The sequence below is a fragment of the Hemiscyllium ocellatum genome, chromosome 6 (assembly GCF_020745735.1).
Source record: "Hemiscyllium ocellatum isolate sHemOce1 chromosome 6, sHemOce1.pat.X.cur, whole genome shotgun sequence".
Taxonomy (NCBI): domain Eukaryota; kingdom Metazoa; phylum Chordata; class Chondrichthyes; order Orectolobiformes; family Hemiscylliidae; genus Hemiscyllium; species Hemiscyllium ocellatum.
The window spans coordinates 109220995-109243936 of record NC_083406.1 but is presented as its reverse complement, the minus strand read 5'-3'; the positions used below and the strand labels follow the sequence as shown (position 1 = coordinate 109243936).

General features: G+C 41.2%; 1 protein-coding gene across 1 annotated transcript in view; it reads left to right on the top strand.

Annotated features, from left to right (window-relative positions):
- The first annotated feature begins 65 nt into the window (after window positions 1-65).
- The window catches only part of gtpbp6 (GTP binding protein 6 (putative)), a 27670-nt gene continuing 4793 nt past the window's right edge, over window positions 66-22942 (top strand). Inside the window, exons 1-7 of the mRNA XM_060826261.1 lie at window positions 66-866; window positions 7600-7737; window positions 9382-9452; window positions 11353-11483; window positions 13038-13108; window positions 19169-19327; window positions 20475-20683. Of these exons, the coding sequence (XP_060682244.1) occupies window positions 413-866; window positions 7600-7737; window positions 9382-9452; window positions 11353-11483; window positions 13038-13108; window positions 19169-19327; window positions 20475-20683 (1233 nt within the window). The 5' untranslated portion in view covers window positions 66-412. The remainder of the gene's footprint in view (window positions 867-7599; window positions 7738-9381; window positions 9453-11352; window positions 11484-13037; window positions 13109-19168; window positions 19328-20474; window positions 20684-22942) is intronic.

Sequence of the window (22942 nt, the reverse complement as noted above, 5' to 3'; positions counted from 1 at the left end):
AATAAATTCAGTTTTTTTTAAAGGAGTAAGGCGTGTGTTACAGTCCTATCATTCCGCCGGGGAAACTAAAATAAGGGGAGTTCATGCAGGGTTTTAGTTTCTGAAATGTTGCATCGTTAAAGTTTTCAATCGGAGGTGGAGTTAAACGTAGCTGAATTAAACGCATAAGTTTTGAAAGTGTCCTTGTGGGAAGCTTCATAAGGATCAGAACCCTGCAGCCACATTTACTGGGTATCCAAGATCTCTTTTAGTCACTGTTATTTTTTTATTGTTAATGCAACATGTGGCACCAAACTGAGTAAGGATCAGCTGGAAGGTGTCACCTGAATGTGTTCTTTAATTTTCCCATTAACAGTTGGTCTTGAAGTGATACAACTCCTAGATCTGACTTGTGTGGTTTAGGGTTGCAGTTATGGTGTTACTGAGGAATATGTCGAAAATGTTTTTACTGCATGCCCTGAAAAGTCTACCACCTCGGAAAAGATGCTTCTCAGCAGCAGGTACACAGATCCCAAAATTCTTGTATTTTCATCCAAAGCTGCCTCTGAAGAGCAGAAAGGTTTCTAGTAATTTAGAGGAAAGTAATTCTCGTGGAAATATATCATGCTATGACTTTCGGTGTTTGAGCACAAGCAAATGTTATTCAAATAATAGAAAAGGTATCAATACCAGAAAGCCTTCAAGAAGTGGAAAACCAACCATGGAAAATGATGAGGTCCTATCAGAAGATGAATATGAATTAGCAGATGCTGAACTTGAACAGTTATTTGAAGAACAAATATATCCTGTTCCTGAAGGAGGCCATAGGATATTTATTGTGCATCCAAATGTAAAATGGGGAGAAAAGAAACAGCATCTCACAACAAGTGAGTAACTAATGTAAACTACATTTCAGTATATTATGTGGGAACGATATCATAGTAGTATGTTAGTGGTTATGTAATGCTATAGCCTGGATAATGACTTAGTGATATCAGTTCAAATCACTACATCATAACTGGAGAATTTTAATTAAATAAACAGTTAGTAATAACGACGAGGACTGTGTAACAGAATTACATAAACATCCACCTAATTCTGCTATCTTTACTATTCTGACCTAAATATAACAACAGGCTTAAATTAAATAAGTAGACTATTCACCTCTCAGACCTGGTTCACCATTCAGTAAGATCATTCCTGATTTGTTTGTATTTCAGATTATACCTTCTCATCTATCTCCATAAGCCTTGATTCCCCCACCCAACAAGAAACTACCCACTCAAATAAAAGCAAAATAATGTGGTTGCTGGAAGTTTGAAATGAAAACAAAAAAATCAGCAGGACTGGAAATATCTGTGGAAAGAGAAACAGGGTTAGCATCTCAAATCTGAAATGATACTTCATCAGATCTGACATCGAAATCATTGACCTAAATTGTAAGCAGTAGCTTGTGTAAGCATAAGCTGTTCGTCAGGACACTTATAGCTGAGAGTGCAAGAGGTGGATGGAGGTGGGGGTAAAGGTGATAGGTCAGAGGGGAGTGTGGAGTGGATAGGTGGGAAGGAAGATGGACAGATGGGACAGGTCATGAGGATGGTGCTGAGCTGGAAGGTTGCTACTGGGGTAAGGTGGGGTGAGGGGAAATGAGGAAACTGGTGAAATCAACATTGATGCCATGGGATTGGAGGGTCCTGAGGCAGAAGATGAGGCGTTCTTCCTCCAGGTGTTGGGTTGTTAGGGAGTGACGATGGAGGAGGCCCAGGACCTGCAAGTCCTTGGCAGAGTGGGGACAGGAGTTGAAGTGTTCGGCCACGGGGCTGTGTGCTTGGTTGGTGCGAGTATCCCAGAGATGTTCTCTGAAGCGCTCTGCTAGGAGGCATCCTGTCTCCCCAACATAGAGGAGACCGTATCGGGAACAACGGATATGGTAAATGACGTGCGGAAGTGCTGGTGAAACTTGCATCCAATCCACCTGGACACCCTATGCTGGTCTGTTACCTGCCTTTGACCTCTTTATTTCCAACTGCCGCCGGGACATTGACTGCCTCAACCTGTCCACTCTCCTGATCCACTCCAACCTCTCACCCTAACAACACGCACCCCTCCAATCCCTCTGCTCCAACCCCAACCTCACCATCAAACCAGCGGACGGCGTTGGAGGATGGTGCAGTGGTAGTTCGGCGCACTGACCTCTACACGGCTGAAGCCAGCTGTCAACTTGAAGACACTCCTCCTACCGCCCTCTTGACCACGACCTCACCTCCCATCACCAAACCATCATCTCCCAAACCGCACATAACCTCATCACCTCAGGGACCTGCTGTGTTTTTCCAGCACCACACTCTCAATTTTGATGAAACATGGCTGATTCTACTTGATTATCTTGCGTTTTTCTGTCCACATCTCTAACTCCTTCATGATTAATTCTATCACCTTTCCCGTGACAGATATCATCATATTTACAAAAGTTTATAAAAACCGAAAGAACTGCAGACACTGTAAATCAGAAATAGTTCTGTGGAAGGGTCACTTAACCCAAAACGTTAACTCTGATTTCTTTCCACAGATGCTGCCAGATCTGCTGAGCTTTTCCAACAATTTCTGTTTTTGTTTACATATAAATCCCTGTTTGCTGTCTCTCTCCCTTCTCAAAAAGAAGAATTATATTTGCTACTTTCCAGTCAGATGAACATTTCCTGAATCTAGGGAATTTTTGGAAAATTAACATCAGTACATCTACTACCTCATTAGCAATCTTTGTAAAGATCTTAAGATGAAGTCCATCTGGACCAAGAGGCTTGTCAGCCAAGAGTTCCTTCAGATTGCTTGGGACTTGTGATATTGCTAAATTCCAACCTCGCTTCCAGTTTCTTTTTACAACAGTTGCTTAAATGATTCTTATATCCTCTAAGGGAAGGCAGGAGCAAAATATTTGTTCATTTCTCCCACCATTTGCACCCCATTCTCTGTAGAGGGCCAGCTTTACTGATTCTTTTCCTTTTTAAAAACCTGTAGAAAGTTACATTACTATCTGTTTTTACATTCGTATCTACCTTCCTCTTATACTGTAAGCTCTCTCTCCTGATTTAGCTAATCTCTACATTTCTTTATATTCTGACCAATCATCTGATCTGCCAGTCATCTTCATGCCATTATATGCTTTTTACTTAATTTTGAAGCCTTTCTTGTTGTGGTTGTGGGTATGTTCGCCGAACTGGGAAATTGATTTTCAGCCATTTCATCCCGTATCTGGGTGACACCTTCAATGCTTTGGGGCCTCCTGTGAAGCACTGCTGTACTGTGTCTTCTGCAATTTATTTAGTTCCATTCCTGCTGCTTGCACTTGCCGGTTCTGGTTGTTCCTTCTAAGAGTATGGCACTCACACACGGACTCTACCAACAAGCACACTGACCTGGACTCAATACACCGGCCACTACAACGGACAACCAGAAGCAGCAGAAACGGAATCAAATAAATTTCAGAAGACACAGTACAGCAGCCCTTCAAGGAGGCTCCAAAGCACTGAAGGTGTCACCGAGACAGTGGACGAAACGTCTGCAAATCAACATCCCAGCTTGGCGACCATGTCCACAACCGTGACAACCAACACCCGAGCTACAAATCTTCACACAAACCTTGAACACTTATGGGCGAGAGACGCTTCCTTAGCTTCTTCAGTTTAGCACAGATGCTGGGTCCTCCCTTTAGAATTTTTCTTTATAATGGGAGTATATTAATTTTGAGTACTCTAAAGTTTTCCCTTAACTGTATTGATTTATCCCCTAAAATAGTGTGTTAGTCTGCTTCAACAAGCTTGGCTATTGTGCCCATATTGTTTTTATTCAGGTTCATGATATTAATCTTCGACTCATTGCTTTCTTCTCAAACTTTGGTGACTATTAGGGAGCCTGTCCAACACTCCCAGTATTCCAAGTAACCAAGTTTCTATGTGGGTTTAGCATAACATCTCATCCCATAAATTGGTCCTGTGCTTTGCTTTTTAATTTGCCTTATCAAACTGTTTCCTTCTATTGATTTGCATATTTGTACCTCCAGAGCTATCTACCTTCACATTCCTAAACACCTATTTTCCAAACGGTAGTTGGCCTCATTAATCTTTCCACAAAAACGTATGGAAAGTCTTATGTATAGATTTTTTTAAAAATTGTTTATGGGTGTTTGCTAGGCTAACATTTATTGCCCAGATGACACTGAAGAGTCAACCACATTTCGGGGGGCTGGAGTCATTTGTAGGCCAGATCAGGTAAGTAAGGATGACAGATTCTCTTCTGTGTAAAGACCTTTCTGGTCCACTGTCAACAGTGGTTACATGGTCATCATTAGGCTATCTTTTTATTTAATATTTTTATTTCAACATAAGATATCTTCAGTGGTTCAAATTATAATTTATTATGTTTATTTCTATATTTAAACCAGCTCCTAAATTTTAAGGAAAATAGCAAAAATAAACTATGAAAATGAAAGCATTCTTATCAAATAGAAACTTTACCTATTCAGTTACAGTTGATGGTGGAAAGAAATATGATTCATTTATAGTACTGGAACCATCTGGTGTGAGGAAAAGGGAATGGAAGTGAAAATTAAAGTGAAGAAAGACCATATTTTCACTAGAGCTACAAAGATAAAGCATGTTACAGGACTTCATGATTTCAATACATAAATCATGCTCGACTGTTTTAACTGATGACAGACTATTGAGTGGGCACAAGCTTAAGAAAATCACAAAAGAATTGAAGGGGATGTTAGAAAATTCTTCCTTGCACAGAAAATGATTAAAATGTGGAAGATATAGAATGTAGCGAAATAGATGGTGACAGCTTGAAAAATATCTATAATACAGAGGAGAAAATGCTGGACATCTTGAAATGCATAAAGGTGGATAAATCCCCAGAATCTGATCAGGTATACCCTAGAACTCTGTGGGAAGCTAAGGAAGTGATTGTTGGCCCCTTGCTGAGATATTTGTATCATTGATAGTCACAGGAGAGGTGTCGAAGCCTGGAGGTTGGCTAAAGTGGTACCACTGTTTAAGAAGCGTGATAAGGACAAGCCAGGGAACTATAGGCCAGTGATCCTGACGTCGGTGGTGGGCAAGTTGTTGGAGGGAATCCTGAGGGAGAAGATTTACAAGTATTTGGAGAAGCAAGGACTGTTTAGGGATAGTCAACATGGCTTTCTGCATGGGAAATCAGGTCTCATGAACTTGATTGATTTTTTTTTAAGCAGTAACAAAGAGGATTGATGAGGGCAGAGCGATGGATGTGATCAATATGGACTTGCTCGTAAGCCGTTCGACCAAGGTTCCCCATGGGAGATTGGTTAGCAAAGTTAGATCTCCTAGAATATAGGGAGAACTAGCCATTTGGACACAGAATTGGCTCAAAGGTAGAAGACAGAGGGTGCTAGTGGAAGGTTGTTTTTCAGACTGGAGGCCTGTGAACCAGTGGAGTGCCACAAGGATCGGTGCTGGGTCCACTACTTTTCGTCATTTATATAAATGACTGGGATGTGAACATACGAGGTATAGTTAGTAAGTTTGCAGATGACACTAAAATTGGATGTGTATTGGACAGCGAAAAAAGTACTGAAGAAGGGCTTATGCCCGAAACGTCAATTCTCCTGCTCCTCGGATGCTGCCTGGCCTGCTGTGTTTTTCCAGCATCACATTTTTCAACTCTGGTACACCAGCATCTGCAGTCCTCACTTCCTCCTAGCGAAAAAAGTACCTCAGATTGATCAAATGGGTTAATGGGCTGAGGAGAGGCAGATGGAATTTAATCTAGATAAATGTGAGGTGTTGCATTTGGGAAAGCAAATCTAAGCAGGAGTTATACACTTAATGGTAAGGTCCTCAGGAGTGTTGCTGAACAAAGAGACCTTGGAGTGCAGGTTCATAGTTCCTTGAAAGTAGAATCATAGTGAAGAAGGAGTTTGGCATGCTTTTCTTCATTGGTCAGGAAATTGAACATAGGAGTTGGGAGGTAATGTTGCAGCTGTACAGGACATTGGTTGGGCCACTTTGGAATACTATGTGCAATTTTGGTCTCCTTCCTATCAGAAGGATTTGTGAAACTTGAAAGACTTCAGAAAAGATTTACAAGGATGTTGCCAGGGTTGGAGGATTTGAGCTATAGGGAAAGTTGAATAGTCTTGAGCTGTTTTCCCTGAAGCATCTGAGGCTGAAGGTTAACCTTATAGAAGTTTATAAAGGGTCATGTATAGAATAAATCGACAAAGTATTTTCTCTGGGGTGGGGGAGCCCAGTACTAGAGGGCATAGGTTTAGGGTGAGAGGGGAAAGATATAAAATAGACTTAACGGGCAACCTTTTCATGCAGAGAGTGGTACGAGTATGGAATGAGCTGCCAGAGGAAGTGGTGGAGGCTGGCACAATTGCAACATTTAAAAGGCATCTGGGTGGGTATATGAATAGGAAGGGTTTGGAGGGATAGATGCTGACAAATGGGACTAGATTATGTTGGGATATCTGTCGGCATCGATGAGTTGGACAAAAGGGTCTGTTTCCGTGCTGTATATCTATGTGGAATTTACTTTCGGTAACAAACTGGCTTTGGAGCAAAGTAAATTAGATTACTTACAGTGTGGAAACAGGCCCTTCGGCCCAACAAGTCCACACCGACCCGCAACCCACCCATACCCCTAACCTAACACTACGGGCAATTTAGCATGGCCAATTCACCTGACCCACACATCTTTGGACTGTGGGAGGAAACCGGAGCACCCGGAGGAAACCCACGCAGACACAAGGAGAACGTGCAAACTCCACACAGTCAGTCGCCTGAGTCGAGAATTGAACCCAGGTCTCTAGTGCTGTGAGGCAGCAGTGCTAACCACTGTGCCACCGTGCCGCCCAAGTACATTGTTCATTAATTATTTAAGAAGGAATTGGTACTTGTTTTAAATTTTAAAAAGAAGTGAGCAAGGGCATGACCTTAACTGTGGAGCTCAAGCAGCCAAATGGTCTGTGACATTCAATGAGTTTGGGCTCCAGTGCACATATTATAAAGTTAGTGTCGAATATTGTTTGTGTTATTGCACAAGTGCATTAATCAGCACTGACCTATCGTGTAATCTCCAACTAAAATTCCTTCTTTCTTCAAAACTGTAGGCTTTCTTGCCCCTTGCAGTTTGTCAAATACTCCCTCCTTTAATAATACTTTAAATTTTTAAAAAATATTTTTGGTGATCTGTTATATGGATTGGTTTTTGAATTGTAAAATTAAAACAGAAAATGCTGGAAATACTCAGCAGTGTCTAAATGGGAGCCAGAGTTAGCATTTCAAGTCTGGGACCTCTGATAGAATATTAACTGTTTCTCCCTCCACAGATGCTGCCTTTTCTGCTGAACATTTCCAACATCATCTTTTTTTATTTCAGATTTCAAACATATTCACACTTTTTTAAATATAGATTGACATTTTCATTGTTTTATTATATTTTAATGAAGGAGATGATAAATCAGCATTTGTCCTCTGACATATTCTGGCAATGCTGTAACATAGCAGACCAACCGCTACAGCATTGTTCACTGTTTAGATGCTGCTGTTTCAATTTTGACCTTTCTTTCTTCACAAGGTGACCTTCAGATGGATGAAGCAGTTGCTCTTGTGAACACCCTGCCCAACTGGCATGTTGTTGATAAGGTTATTCTTTCTACAAAAACTCCAGACAGCAAACTCATCTTTGGCAAAGGCAACTTTCAGTTGCTTACAGGTAATTTGATTGACTTTCTTAATAATAAGGTGTGGAACTAAAATACACAAGCTTCTAAATAACATCTTGAAAGGTGTCATTTAAAATGGCAATCCAATGTAGTTTTATGTAGGGTTTTCCAGTTGTTAAGAAATTACTTTTTGTATCTTATTCCACAATACTAGGGTGCATTTCAGCTAATTCAATTAACTCCATTTGATATCGGTAGCACTGGATACTGCAAAGGCTATGGGCCCGGATAACATTTTGGCAATAGTACTCAAGGTATGTGCTCCAGAACCTGCCGCTCCCCTAGCCAAACTCTCTGCTAGTTGGAGTCAGACTTGGCACATAGGAAGATGGTTGTAGTTATAGGAGGTCAGTCATCTCAGCGCCAGGATATCTCTGCAGGGGTTCTTCAAGTTAGTGTCTTAAGCCAACCATCTTCACCTGCTTCATCAATGACCTTCCCTCCATCATAAGGTCAGAAGTAGGATGTTTGCTGATGATTGCACAATGTTCAGCACCATTTGTGACTCCTCTGATACTGAAGCAGTCCCTATTCAAATGCAACAGGTCCTGGAGAATATCCACGCTTGGTTGACAAGTAACAAGTAACAGTCGCACCACACAAATGCCAGGCAATGACCATCACCAATAAGATACAATCTAACCACCACCCCTTGACTTTCAATAGTGTTACCATCACTATCAACATCCTGCAGGTTATCATTGACCAGAAACTCAACTGGACTTGCCAAATAAGCATGGTGACTACAGGAGCAAGTCAGAAGCTAGAAATACTGCAGCATGTAACTCACCTCTCGATTCCCCAAAGCCTGTCCACCATCTATGAGGCAGAAGTCAGTAGTGTATTGGGATACTCCTCACTTGGCCGAGATGGGTACAGCTCCAACAACATTCAAAAAGTTTGACACCATCCAGGACAAAGCAGTGCACTTGATTGGGATCATATCCACAATCATCCATTCCCTCCATCACCAACACTCACTTGCAGCAGTGTGTACTATCTACAAGATGCATTGCAGAAGTTCACCAAAGATCCTTAGACAGTACCTTCCAAACCCATAAGCACTTCCATCGAGAAGGACCTAGAAGGACAAGGGCAACAGATACTTGGGAACGCCACCAGCTGCAAGGTCCCCTCCAAGCCATTCACCATCCTGATTTGGAAATATATCGCTGTTCCTTCACTGTTGTTGGGTAAAAATCCTGGAATTCTTTCCTTCAAGATATGATAGGTTAACCTATGGCACTTGGATTGCAGCAGTTCGAGAATCCAGCTCAGCACCATCTTCTCAAGGGCAAGTAGGGATGGGCAATAAATGCTGGCCAGCCAGCAATGCCACTGTCCCACAGGTTGAACAGAAAAAATAATTTAAAATCTGTGATCAGGAAAATATATATACTTTATCACGTCTCTAATTTTGTCCCATGCAATGTATATAAGATGTTGTGAAACATATAGGCTGTGGGTACAGTTAAGTACTTTGAATAAAATGTACAATTATTTGATAAAGCTATTTTTGCAATGCTTTGTTACAGTAAAAAACAGTAAGTAACATCTTTCATAGCTTCATTATGTTCCAAACAGTTGCAGAAAATTAAGTGCTAATATATTACAATAATGCTATTGTTTTACAGAAAAATTAAAAAGTTTGCCACAAGTTACAGCAGTGTTTATGAATGTTGAGCGGCTGTCTGCATCATCTGAGGTAAAGAACTTTCACCCAAGCAGAGTATGATGTAAAAGTAATAACTCATCATAATGTCCTGAATTATATATAATTGACAGTACTTTCACCATGTGATTAAATTGCAAAGCAGAGAATTGATGGTCAGATCATTCATACAGTATCTTCAATTGGCAGAGATTCAAAAAATGCATTAAGCTACTCCCCAGTTCCTGTTAATTTGTCATTTTCTGTACAGTTTTGGAGTTATTATACCAAGGATGGGTTAAGTATGTATTTCGAGAATGAAACAGCAACATATTTCAAATACATTATGCTCAGACAAAAGTATTAATATCTTGCTATTCCAAATCCAGGGGAAAATGAACAGCACGTTCTGGGAGTGCGAAACGGAGTCATTAGGCTGACCTAAGTTGATCTTTATGCTGACTCATCACTGCCCTGAAATAGTTGGGATGCCATAGCTGGCCTTAAATTCAGATAGTGTTCCTGTTTCTGAACATTAGCCAGCGATCATTGGCCACTGAAAAATGCAGTTTGTGGTCATCAGGTGACCACATAATCAGACTTGGTTGTAATTCACCCCAAGCTTGAATAGCCTGTCAACACTGTTCACTTTGAAAGTGAAGGGATGAATGTTTAGAGGGGTCTGAGGAATTAGTTTTCACCCAGTGTATAGTCAGGGTCTGGAATGCATTGCCTGGGAAGGTAGTTGAGGCAGTTAACCTTACAACCTTCAAAACATTCTTGGGTGGACACTTGAAGTGTTGTAACATTTAAGTCTATGGGCCTAGTGTGGGAAAATGAGACTAGTCCAAGTAATAGATTATTTTTGGCTATACAGACTCGATGGGCTGAAGGGACTCTTCTGCATTATATAGAACATAGAATATTGCAGCGCAGGATAAACCTTTCAGCCCTCGATGTGATTCTATCATTCAGTCTCACTAGTTGGGCTTACACATTTGGACAAAAACCAAAGCTGAAGGAACAGTATACTAGTGTAATCTGCACCTTTAGCAAAGAGATTGGGGAAAACCAAAAAGGAAATATGTATCTTTAAACAAAGTAATAGAAAGCTGATTAAATTCTGTGCATTGAAGCTACCATATAACATTAATTTCAACAACTGTGAGACTAGAATAACAATCCTCTAGTCTTGGTCATGGCGCCATTGACCAGAAATTAAATAGGACCTGCCTGTAGCTACAAAGCAGGCCAGAAACTGGAAATTCTGATGTAACTAACTTACCTGACAGTTGAAAGCTGACTACCAACTATAAAGCACATGAAGGGAGTGTGATGCAATACTCTCCATTTGATTGGAAGAACGTGGAACAATAATCCAGAAGCTCAAAGCCAAGGAGAATGGAGCCAACTAAATTAGTACCCATCCAGCAACCTAAGCATTCAAACCCTCCCTATTGATGCATGTGCCAGCAGTGTTTACCATATACAAGGTGCAATGCAGCAATAAGGCCTTTTGGTAGCATCTCTAAATCCATCATCTCCACTACCTAGAAAAAGGAGGACAGCACCACCTGCACATTTCCCTCCAAGTCAGATGCCATCCTAATATTTTGTCATTTCTTCTCTGATTCAAAAATCTGGAACCAAATTCCTTCCTAACAGCATTCAGTGTGCCCACACTGCATGGACAGCAGCAGTTACAGAAGGCAACTCACTGCCACTTTCTCGAGAACAAATGGTGAGAGGAAATAACTGCTGACCTATATTTCATAAATAAGCTTTTAAAATGTTTTTCCAAAAATACTCATACCACCCTTTGTTCTAGTGTTGTAGAATCAGGCAGTGCTGATAGAGGCCGTGTGATCCATTGTGCCTTTTGGGCATTTCATTGTGTTGATTTTAATCTATGTAAAAGGCAAATAAGTGAAATATTTCCTTTTGATTCTTCTAGAAAGAGTTAGAATCTGCCTGGGGTGTGAAAGTGTTTGATAGGTACTCAGTCGTCCTTCACATCTTCCGTTTTAATGCCCGAACTAAAGAAGCTAAACTGCAGATAGCGTTGGCTGAGATTCCGTATTTGAGGTAAGGGTTCAATCTCCTACAACACTTCTAAAACTTTAACTGCATCACATTGATTATTATCATAGAAGATGTCAGTGATATACTTAATTATAACAAACTGTCCTCCTCACTTTAGATCTCTGGAACACCCGCACCATTCAACTCCCCCTCCCACTCTGCCAAGGACATGCAGGTCCTGGGCCTCCTCCATCGTCACTCCCTTACCACCCAACACCTGGAGGAAGAATGCCTCATCTTCTGCCTCAGGACCCTCTAACTCCATGGCATCCATGTAGATTTCATCAGTGTCCTCATTTTCCCCTCCCCCACCTTACCCCAGTAGCAACCTTCCAGCTCAGCACCGTCCTCATGACCCGGCCCATCTGTCCATCTTCTTTCTCACCTATCCACTCCACACTCCCCTCTGACCTATCACCTTTACCCCCACCTCCATCCACCTCCTGCACTCTCAGCTACTTTCGACCCCACCCCCACCCCCTTCCTATTTATCTCTCCACCCGAGGTTCCCAGCCTCATTTCTGATGACAGGCTTTTGCCCAAAACGTTGATTCTCCTGCTCCTTGAATGCTGCCTGACCTGCTGTGCTTTTCCAGCACCACACTCTCAATTCTAATCTCCAGCATCTGCAGTACTCACTTTTGCCTATTAAAATGATTTGTCAGCTCACTATTTCCATTTGAAGAATTAAAAGAAAACTGAATTTACATAGCACAATCCACTTTGAATCATATAATATGAAAGAAATCCTTTGGCCCATCGAATCACTTCTTAATTTGCATTCCAGTGCACAACACAATCTGTAAATAAGCATTCAGATTTTGGCTGTCACTCAGCTGTTGCAAGGGTGTGTTTCTAATTTTCTAAGTGGGAAAATGTTTGGGCATGTTGCCAACTAATTGCTTTGCTTTCCATTGGATCTGAGAACAGGATTTAAGTTGAAAAATCAATGATTTTGTCCAGCGCAGACATGCCTGTTCATCTCAATAACAACACATTCAATATATAGTTCTCGAATGAAAGTTGTTTTATAAAACTTCATCAGTCATGGAACAAGCTGATGAATTAATCTTTTGCTTGCAATTAAAAATCATAGAATTCCGGCAACACCAGTTCAGTGTGGATGTATGCTTCATAACTGCTGCTATGTGTCTCCACCCTGATCCTGCATTCCATTCCCAAAACCCAATGGCCTCATAATATAATATTATCTAATTTATTTGAGTTTCTCAGTTGCCTGATAGTGCTTTGCTGAAGCAATCCCATGTAAGAGATTCTATGCCAAAGCACAGTAGCATGAAGTGGCATCGCATCCTCATTTTTATAAAAAGGACGTAGTTTGCTACATGTTGTTGCTGTGGATGTGGTAGAATACACAGATTATTTTTGAAAACTTTAATTTGTCCTTTTAAATCACCAGTTTTGTTTTTATAAATGTCCTATTTTGGCTAAGTCTTGCAGCAGCCTGTTCCAAACAGGCTTTGCAGAAATGTAACTACTTCCAATGAAGAGTATAGTGGAATTTCAATTGAATAATGTTTTGCCCTCATTTGGCAGGTCTCAGCTGAAAAATGAAATGGCTCATTTAGACCAGCAAGGTGGTGGATCCAGGTACATAATGGGGTCAGGTAATATTCCGACTGCATCATACATTTGTCATACAGGAGTATTGACCATAATCATTGATCCAATTTCCTGCACTCTTGTGATGCTGATTAAGTGTTATTGCAATGTGGATTTGATGATTGCACTTCCCACAATATTTTAAGTATTAGTTAACACTTAACTTAATATTAGCTGGAAGATACTCAGCTTCGTCTTTGATAAAGTAAACACTGTTGTAGGATAGCTCATCACCCGATGAAAGGGAGCTGTTAAACGAAAAATTGTTTCATCATTCCAGAACTTGGGAGTGAAAGTGTTAAAGGGCTGGTCAACAATCTCTAATTCTAATGTGCTTGACTTCTGTCTATCTCACATACTGCTTGTTCCTCTCAGTAATTCCAGCATTTTAATTTTAATCCTTATTTCTAGTATTTTGTACCATTCTAGTGAATCTCTGCTTTCCGCCTCTGCCTCACTATTATATCCTAGTTTTTACTAATCTCAGTAAAAGTTACCCAATCTCATTACTACTGTTTCAGTTCCAATGTTGTGAAATGCCTTGGAGTAAGTTGCTGTGCCAAAATTGTTGTGGGTGATCTTTGGTATTGATGGTTGCTCATCAATCACTTCATTCAAACTCCACAACCAATGTTGTCACTTCACGTCTGTGAATTGTATAGATTGGCTTCAAGGTTTTCCTACAGCCTCAAAGTTCAAGCCATGGATGTAATAGAATACTGTCACTTTTCTGAATTGGTGCTTCTCCAACAACACCGAAGATGCTTGACACCATCCAGGGCAAAGCATTAACTCTCACATAACGCTAAAGCACAGTGATGGCAATACTACTGTCTTTAAGCTGCACTGCAATGGTTCACCAAGACTTCTTTGGCAGCATCTTCCAAACCTGTGACCTCTAGAGACAAGGGCAATTACTACATGGATACATCACTAATTGCAAGTTCCCTTCCAATAAGCATATTATAAACTTTCAACTGCAAAGAGTCCATGCTTAATGCAATAGTTGCATTACTGAAAATTATCTCATTTAAGCAAGATTGCGTTGTTTGAAACATATTCTCATCAAAACCCATGTAAATGTTGGAGCATTCTTGGAACATCAACAAGTACAGACTATGAACAAAGTTAATATAAAATTAAAAATAGGCAAGAAAATATGCAAAAGGAATGTATTTTCATGCTTGTAAGGCTTCATATACAAGATTGTGTATCTGGAGGTGGAAGACTGTGGATCCTTATCTGACTCATCTGCAGCTCCTGAAGGTGAAGGTTGAGGATCATCAGACTGCTTCTTTGTTGCTTTGAGTATCCTTGTGGATCTTATCCAGCCTAAATTGAGGCAGGCAAAGCAAAAACAGGTGAATGAGTAGGAACTAACCCAGGGATGCTGAGCTTGACACTTATTTATATCTCTGCACCGCTGGGAGAGGGTAAGAATTGCGTTATCACAAATCAGGTGCACATTATTGGAATCCGAGGTAGTACAGTAAAATCAGTGTGATGGTGAAACCATATGAATCAAGGACCATCCATACATAATGTCATCATTCCTTCACTGTCACTGGGTCAAAATCCTGCAACTCCCTTCCTAGCAATACCGTGGATTTACCCACCAGATAGACTGCAGAATTCAAGAAAGCAGCTCATCACCCTCTCTTTTCCCAAGGGAAGTCAGGGTGGCCCTCAAATGCTAGTTTTGCCAATGAGGCTTGTGTCCCATGAACAAATAAGAAATAAAATTCTGGATTTGGGTTGAGAAAAAGATTTAATTCAAATGGAAGAGGATGACTCCTTCAGCTAAATTTACAATTGGAAACCTCTGGTTGAAATGTCAGTACAGTTGTAGAGGAACATTGCTACCTCACATAAAGGTCTTAGCTAAATGCTATTTACCACATCTCCCAAATGTGAAATAAACACATGCTTTCCACATAGAATCCCTACAGTATGGAAAGGGGTCATTCGGCCCATCGAGTCTGCACCAGTCACCCAAAGAGCATCTCACCCAATCCCCTTCAGCCCATATTTTCCATGGCTAACCCATCTAGTCTGCACATCTCTGGGCACTATGGGCAATTTAGCATGGCCAACCCCCCTTACCCCCACCCCTCCCCAACCTGCACATCTTTGGAATGTGGGAGGTAACCAGAGCACCCAACGGAAACCCAAGCAGACATAGGGAGAACTTGCAAACTCCACACAGACAGTCACCCAGGGCTGGAATTGAACCTGGTTTCCTGTCACTGTAAGGCAGTAGTGCTAACCACTGAGCCTCCATGCTACTCTAGAATTATAAAAGACAAAAAAAATTGATGCCATTGGTTTGTATTTGAGTTAGGAGGTGTCTGACAAAACTAACTATTTAACTTCCTTCACATACAGGTCTTGAAATGAAAGTAAAAGCAGTCAAATTCAATGCAGTTTAGGTAAGACTTGATGCAGTAATGATGAACAGTGGTATCAAAGAACAGCAGCCTACCACTACACTGTGTAGAATTGTGGCCTCTGTATAATTTCCCTTGCCAATGCGACACACAATACTTTCACAATTTCTGCTCAGAACACCCTTTCTTATACTGTTGCTGCACAGAAAGTCCTTTGGAGATCAAGTTAACCAGTCATTACTTCACTTGTATTGGAGCTACCCAATTACAATGTGGTTATATATTCCCTACAGCCACTTCGAGTTCAGGTTCTTTAACTCCTCAAACATATTGTTATTGGCCTATAATATTCTAATACCAAACTCAACCAGAATAAGAGAAACATAACAGATTCCCACTCTGTTATTTTATCTCCAACTACTCTGGGCCTCGGATTCTACTAATATATTCACCATTTTATTTCTCGCACAACAGCATGAAAGTGGTGCCCTAGAGGTATTATCCAGAGACTCAGATAATGTTCTGGGGACCCAGGTTGGAATCCTGCCATGGCTAATGGTGGAATTTGAGTTCAATTAAAACAAAACCCTGGAATTAAGAATCTACTGATGACCATTAAAATCACTGTCGATTGTCGGAAAAACCCATCTGGTTCACTAATACCCTTCAGGGAAGGAAATCTGCCAACCTTACCTGGTCTGGCCTACATGTGACTCCAGACCCACAGCAATGTGGTTGACTCTCAACTGCCCTCTGAAATGGCCTAGCAAGCCATTCACCTGGATCAATCACTACAAAGTCTCAAAGAAATGAAATCAGATGGATCACCTGGCATTCACCTAGTTATAGGAAAAGATAATGGCAGAAATAGCCTGTCAACCTTTCAAAGTCCTGCACATTAACATCAGCAGGCTAGTGCCAAAATTGGGAGAGCTGTCTCACAGTCTAGTGAAACAATTGCCTGACATAGTCATACTCAAGGAATTGCATCTTAAAATATCCCAGAAATCACCATCACCATCCCTGGATATGTCCTGTCTCACTGGCAAGAGAGACCCAGCAGAGGTGGCAGCATAGTGGTATACAGTTGGAAGGGTGTTGCTCTGGGAAACCTCAACATTCACTCTGGATCCCATGAGGTCTCATGGTTTCAAGTTTAACATCATCACATACCGTCCTCCCTCAGTTGAAGCATCGTTACTCCTCAATGTGAAACAACACTGAGAGGAAGCACTAAGGATGGCAAGGGAACAAAATGTACTTGGTGAGTGGTTTCAGTGTCCACCACCAAGAGTGGCTTGGCAGCAGTATTACTCATCAAGCTGGTCAGGTCCTAAAGGATATGTTGCTAGACTGGGTCTGCGGCAGGTGGTGAAGGAACCAACAAGAGGGAAAAACATACTTGACCTCATCCTTACCAATCTGCCAGCTGCAAATTCATCTGTCCATGATAGTCTTGGTAAGGGTGCCCACCACACTGTCCTTGTGGAGACGAAGTCCTGCCTTCATGTTGAAAATAACCTCCTTGCTTTGTGGCACTACTAATGTGCTAAATGTTACACACTTCAAACAGATCCGGCACCTCAAGACTGGGGGTGTGAAGTGCAGTGGGCCATCAACAGCAGCAGAATTGTACTACAGCACAATCTGTAACCTCATGGCCCAGCATATTCCCCACTCGACCGGGGATCTGCCCTGTTTCAATGGAGAGTGCAGGAGCAGGATCAGGCATACCTGAAGATGAGGTGTCAACCTGGTGAAGCCACCAAACAGGGCTATTTGTGTGCCAAACAGCATAAGCAGCAAGTGATAGAGCTAAGTGATCCCACAACCAACAGATCAGATCCAAGGACTGCAGTCCTACCACATCTAGCCGTGAATGGTGGTGAATGATTAAAGAAATCACTGGAGGAGGCAGCTCCACACATATCCCCATTGTCAGTGATGGAAGAGCTTAGCACTTCGCAGCAATCTTCAGCCAGAAGTGCCGATTGGATGATCCATTTAGGCCTTATCCAGTGGTCCCCAGCATTGCAGATACTCTTCAGCCAATTCGATTCACTCCACATGATAGCAAAAAACAGTTGGAGGCACTGGGTACTGCAAAGGTTACAGGCCCTGACATCGTTCCGGCAATAGTACTGAGGACTTGTGCTCCAGAACTTGCTGCTCCCCTAGCCAAGCTATTCCAGAACAGTCACAGCACTGGCATCTACCTGTGGGAAAACTTCCCAAGTATGTCCTCTACATATAAAGCAGGAGAAATTACCGCCATATCAGTCTACTGTTGACCATCAGTAAAGTGATGAAAGGTATCATATTAACAGTAGTATAAAGCTGCACCTGCTCTGCAATAACTTGCTCAGTGATGCCCAGTTTGGGTTCCACCAGGGCCACTCAGCTCCTGACCCCCATTACAGCCTTGGTTCAAGCATGGACAAAAGAGCTGAGTTCCAGAGGTGAGGTGAGAGTGGCAGCCCTTGACATCAAGGCTGCATTTGACTGAGTGTGGCATCAAGGAGACCAAGCAAAACTGGAATCAATAGGTATCATGGGGCAAACTCTCCAGTAGTTAGAGTCATATCTGACACATGGGAAGATGATCATTCTTGTGGGAAGTCAGTCATCTCAGCTCCAGGATATCTGTGCAAGAGTTCCACAGTGTAGTGTTCTAGGACCAACCATCTTCAGCTGCTTCATCAATAACCTTCCCTCCATCATAAAGTCAGACATGGGGATGATTGCACAATACTCAGCACCATTTGCAACCCCTCACACACAGAAGCAGTCCGTGGCCAAATGCAACAAAATCTGGAGAATATCCAGGCTTGGACTGACAAGTGTCAAGTGACATTCGCGCCACATAAATGCCAGGCTATGACCATCACCAGTAGGAAGGTTTGAGAGGGATATGGGCCAAGTGCTGGCAAATGTGAGCAGATAAAGTTAGGATATCTGGTCAGCATGGACAAGTTGGACCGAAGGATCTGTTTCCATGCTGTATATCTCTGAGAGTCTATAAGAGACAATCTAACCATCACCCCCATCATTGTTGTTCAATGTAAAATTTATAACAACTATTGAATGCTCTTATTTACAATCAGTCAATATTAGTATTCATGTTAGGTTTTATTAATTATCAAAGGATATAGGGACTTCCCAAGGTTTTAAGAAAAAGGATGAATCGGTTCTCCATATCTCTCTCCCCAGACCTAGTAGATTATTGACAGTGTATCAGGCCTAGCTCTAATTTTGGTAGCTTGCTCTTATTAATCAGACTTACTGCAGTACTATAGTGCAGATCAGACAATAAATTGATTGTCAAACATTTTCATACATTTAAATATTCCTTTCAATTTAATACATTTTATAAGTGGTTTTCAGACCAAAATAAACATTCAGAATTGTTTAGTGGTGATTTTATTGTGGAATGCATATTCTATTGTTGTAAACACTGACTTGTTCAGGGAAGAAAATCTGCCATCCTTTCCTGCTGTAGACTAGGTGTGACTCCGGATCCATAGAAATGTTGGTTGACTCTTAATTGCCCTTTGAAATGGCCAAGCAAGCCATCATCCCAAATTGGGGTTGGACAACAAGTGATGGCTTTGCTGAAAGAACAAATTTTGTAAACGTTGACGATGCATTCACTTGTCTTAATCAAAGCCTTAATTTCAGGTGAGACCTTCATGGAAGTTCAACAGCGCCTTCTTAAGGAGAGGGAATTGAAGATTAGAGGTGTGTTAGAAAAACTAAGGAGGAAACGACAGTTGCTGAGGACTAAGCGGAAGCGCAGAGAGTTCCCAATTATTTCTATCATGGGCTACACGAACTGTGGTGAGTTTCCATTCTGCATTTTGTCATGAACAGGCTGCAATTGCTCCTGTTGTTCTTTTCTGAAAGATTATTCAGTGTTCACTAGGGTGCTTAAAAAATGCTGAAAATATGTTGCTGGAAAAGCGCAGCAGGTCAGGCAGCATCCAAGGAACAGGAGATTTGACATTTCGGGCATAAGCCCTTCTTCAGGAATGAAGGGCTTATGCCCGAAACGTCGAATCTCCTGCTCCTTGGATGCTGCCTGACCTGCTGCGCTTTTCCAGCAACACATTTTCAGCTCTGATCTCCAGCATCTGCAGTCCTCACTTTCTCCTGCTTAAAAAATGCACAAAATCCAGGCAATATAGTTTCTTCTGACTCTTGAAGTTTCTTAAAAAGAAAATATTGTTTCTGCTCATTCAAATCAGTGAATGGAGATGAGCGCATGCTTCGTTGTTGTTTCCACAAATCTGAAAATAGTGATTACAGAGGAACCTCGATTATCTGGCATTCGATTGTCCAAATTTCAGACTGTCCGAACAAGATCACAGGGTCCCAGTGCTTGGCCAAACTGTGTTATCCGGCATTCAGTTATCTGAACAAAATACTCCTCGTCCATGACATTCAGATAATTAAGTTTCCTCTGAATTCTCTTCTTTAACAACTCCCTGCAACCTATAGCACATTTCTCCTCCATCACCAATGTTGGTGTAAACACAGTGTGGCATAGTCGAAGTAAGTTGGATCTGTGTTCTATGGAGTTTAGAAGAATGAGATGTGATCTAATTGAAATATTTAACATTATGAGGAGATTTAACAAAGTGGAATTTAGAACAAGGGGTTATAGTCTCAAGATAAGGAGTCGATCATTTGCGAGTGAGAGGAGGAAAGGTTTCTTCACCCAAAAGTTTGTGAAACTTTGGAATTCTGTACCCCAGAGGATTTATAGATTCAGCATCACTGAATACATTGAAAGCTGAAATAGTTTTCTTCGCTAAAGAAAGGAAAGGATATGGAGAGCCAACAAGAAAGTGGAGTTGATACTCAAGATCAACTATAAGTAACAGAGTAGGTGCGAGGTACTTGCTCTATTTTGTGTATTTATGTGAATTAAACAAATCTATCTTCCTACCATAGAGTAATCGAACACTAATCTTGTGCATTTCAGGCAAAACGACCCTCATCAAAGCTCTGACTGGAGACTCAGGCCTTCACCCAAGAAATCAGTTGTTTGCTACCCTTGATGTTACCACCCATGCCGGCTTGATGCCAAGCCGCTTGACTGTCCTTTACGTTGATACAATTGGATTTCTTTCACAGCTTCCCCACAACCTAATTGAATCCTTCTCAGCAACTCTAGAGGATGTGGCACATTCAGTAAGTCTTATTTTCATTTTTTTTCCCCCGGTGGCACAGGTATTCTTTTAAAAGCCACCAAACCGTGATCTTTTTAACACATCTTATTTTTAACTGCGCTGATTTTGTTAGTTGGGAACTGAAACTAGTAGACAAGGAAAGTCCCAGGACAGGTCTCAGCCCAGTAGGATCTTGTGTTTGAAAATCAGCTAAGATTCAAGAACTGGATTGCAGTGCAATCTAATTGAGAGCACTGGGGTGCTCTTGAGAGCACAAGAGGATTAGGCTTTTGTAACATCAGAAGCCACTTGCCCACTTCACTTGTTAACCATAAATTGTAGCATATCATGCCCTGCAAAGACACACAGGGTCCAAGCAATGTTTATTTCGTTATGCTACCCATGAGATAAGGGGGACTCATTTTATCAAGCAGGAATCCAATGGGGAGTAGAATTCGGCAGGGTACAACAATTGGTGTTGCACCTAATACCATCAGTCGGTAAAGCATCTATAAAGCATTGAGCATAAATACCTTGTCCATCCTACCTGTCTGATCTATTCAAGAAACATTCTTTGAATGACCAACAACTGAGTATATATTTCAATTTTACTGGCAGGGCAAAGAACAAGCCATTGGTGTTTCAGAACTCCTTTTGTTCCTGTCCTTTATCAGCATGTTTCATATGCAAATAAATTAAATGAGGCTCATCCATTTTCTCACCAAGGATGGTCCTCTTTACAAATTTCCTTACAATCTTAGATAAAATGTTCAGCACAAATAAGGTGGGATAACTTTTTTTTTGTAGAGCACCTTATGTTTTCCATTGCGAATATATTTGGCAACACATTTTTTTAAAATTTCATTTATGTAGCACCTTCCACAACTTTGGGATGCCCTGAGCTACTACACATTAGCTACTATACATTATGAAGTGCTATCACTGTTTTATTGCAGATAGTTGTAGGGCCTACGAACAATAATGTTTAATGGTTATCAAACTTCCACTTTTGGGATGTTAATTGAGGGATGAATATTAACTTGGACACTGCGGATAATTTTCCTACTTTTCATTGAAATAGTGCCATGCAATCTTTTATGGAAACACAGGGGGGCAGAAGGGGCCTTTGTTTCATATTTCATCCGAAGAATATTGGACCAAGAGTCCATACAGCTTCCTGGATGAAAGTAAAACGTGTGTTCATTTGAAACCTGCTTAAGATAAATTTTCACTTCCTTTTTGTTAACTTAGATGAAATGCTATTTTACAATAACTATGATATCATACTCACAGGTTTAACACCTATTACAATAGTATGGGGAAGCAGTGTTTAAGATAATCTGACACTACTTTCAAAACTTTGAGATATAAAGGACATTCTTAATATGGTCAGATAGCCACTTCCGCAGTGGAAGTGGGAGTTGCACATCAGGATAATGCAGAATTCCCAATGTTGTAGACTCTTAAGAAACTGTCCAAGAAATCAAAAATTCTGCTGGACAATTTCCCTTCACCTGGAACCCTCTGAATTTAAAACCATTTGAAAATCAAAATTTCTGAAGGTTCCAATGCAGTTAATTACCTCATCTAACACCTGAGTAATATTAAACTGACATCCCAAAATACCGGAACAACCCCATCCAGGATCCAACATTTAACCGCACGTGCGTGCGCACTCACACACACCAATAGACACATCACTGGATCCCATCATAGAACTAGTCCTCTATCCAGCTTTGGATCCAAACCACCTTCCTGCACTTCTCTTCCCCCTCTGAGAACCAACAATCCAATCTTGCCTGTCCTAACCTACCTTAATCTCTCCCCTTCCCACCTTGTATCTTGGTTCCCTGCCTGCCTCCCATCCTACTTCTTACGAATCTGGCACCCAGACTTCATATTTGCTTTGTTTACTTACCTTTTCATACAAACTGTCACAGAGGCTGCCCAAAAAGCTGGACATTTAAATGACACAATAATGACTAACCCCTGTGGGAAAGAGTGCACGTGACCTGCCTTCCCCCAATTATCCTGCACTGAGGTACCTGTCACATTTAAAGTAGGCACTGCATTTCTGAAAAGGCCCTAACCGGAATCTCATGTCAGAAATGCAGGGCTCTTTCTTAACATTAAAACAAAAGCAGAGTGGGAATCTGAATGTGATTGTGATTCCTCAGAAAGTGCACCCATTGTATTTGGTTGGTTAGAATATTGCGTCTAATTTTGGAAACCAACTTTAGGATAGATGTCAGTGCCATGGAGAAAATACACAAGAGATTCA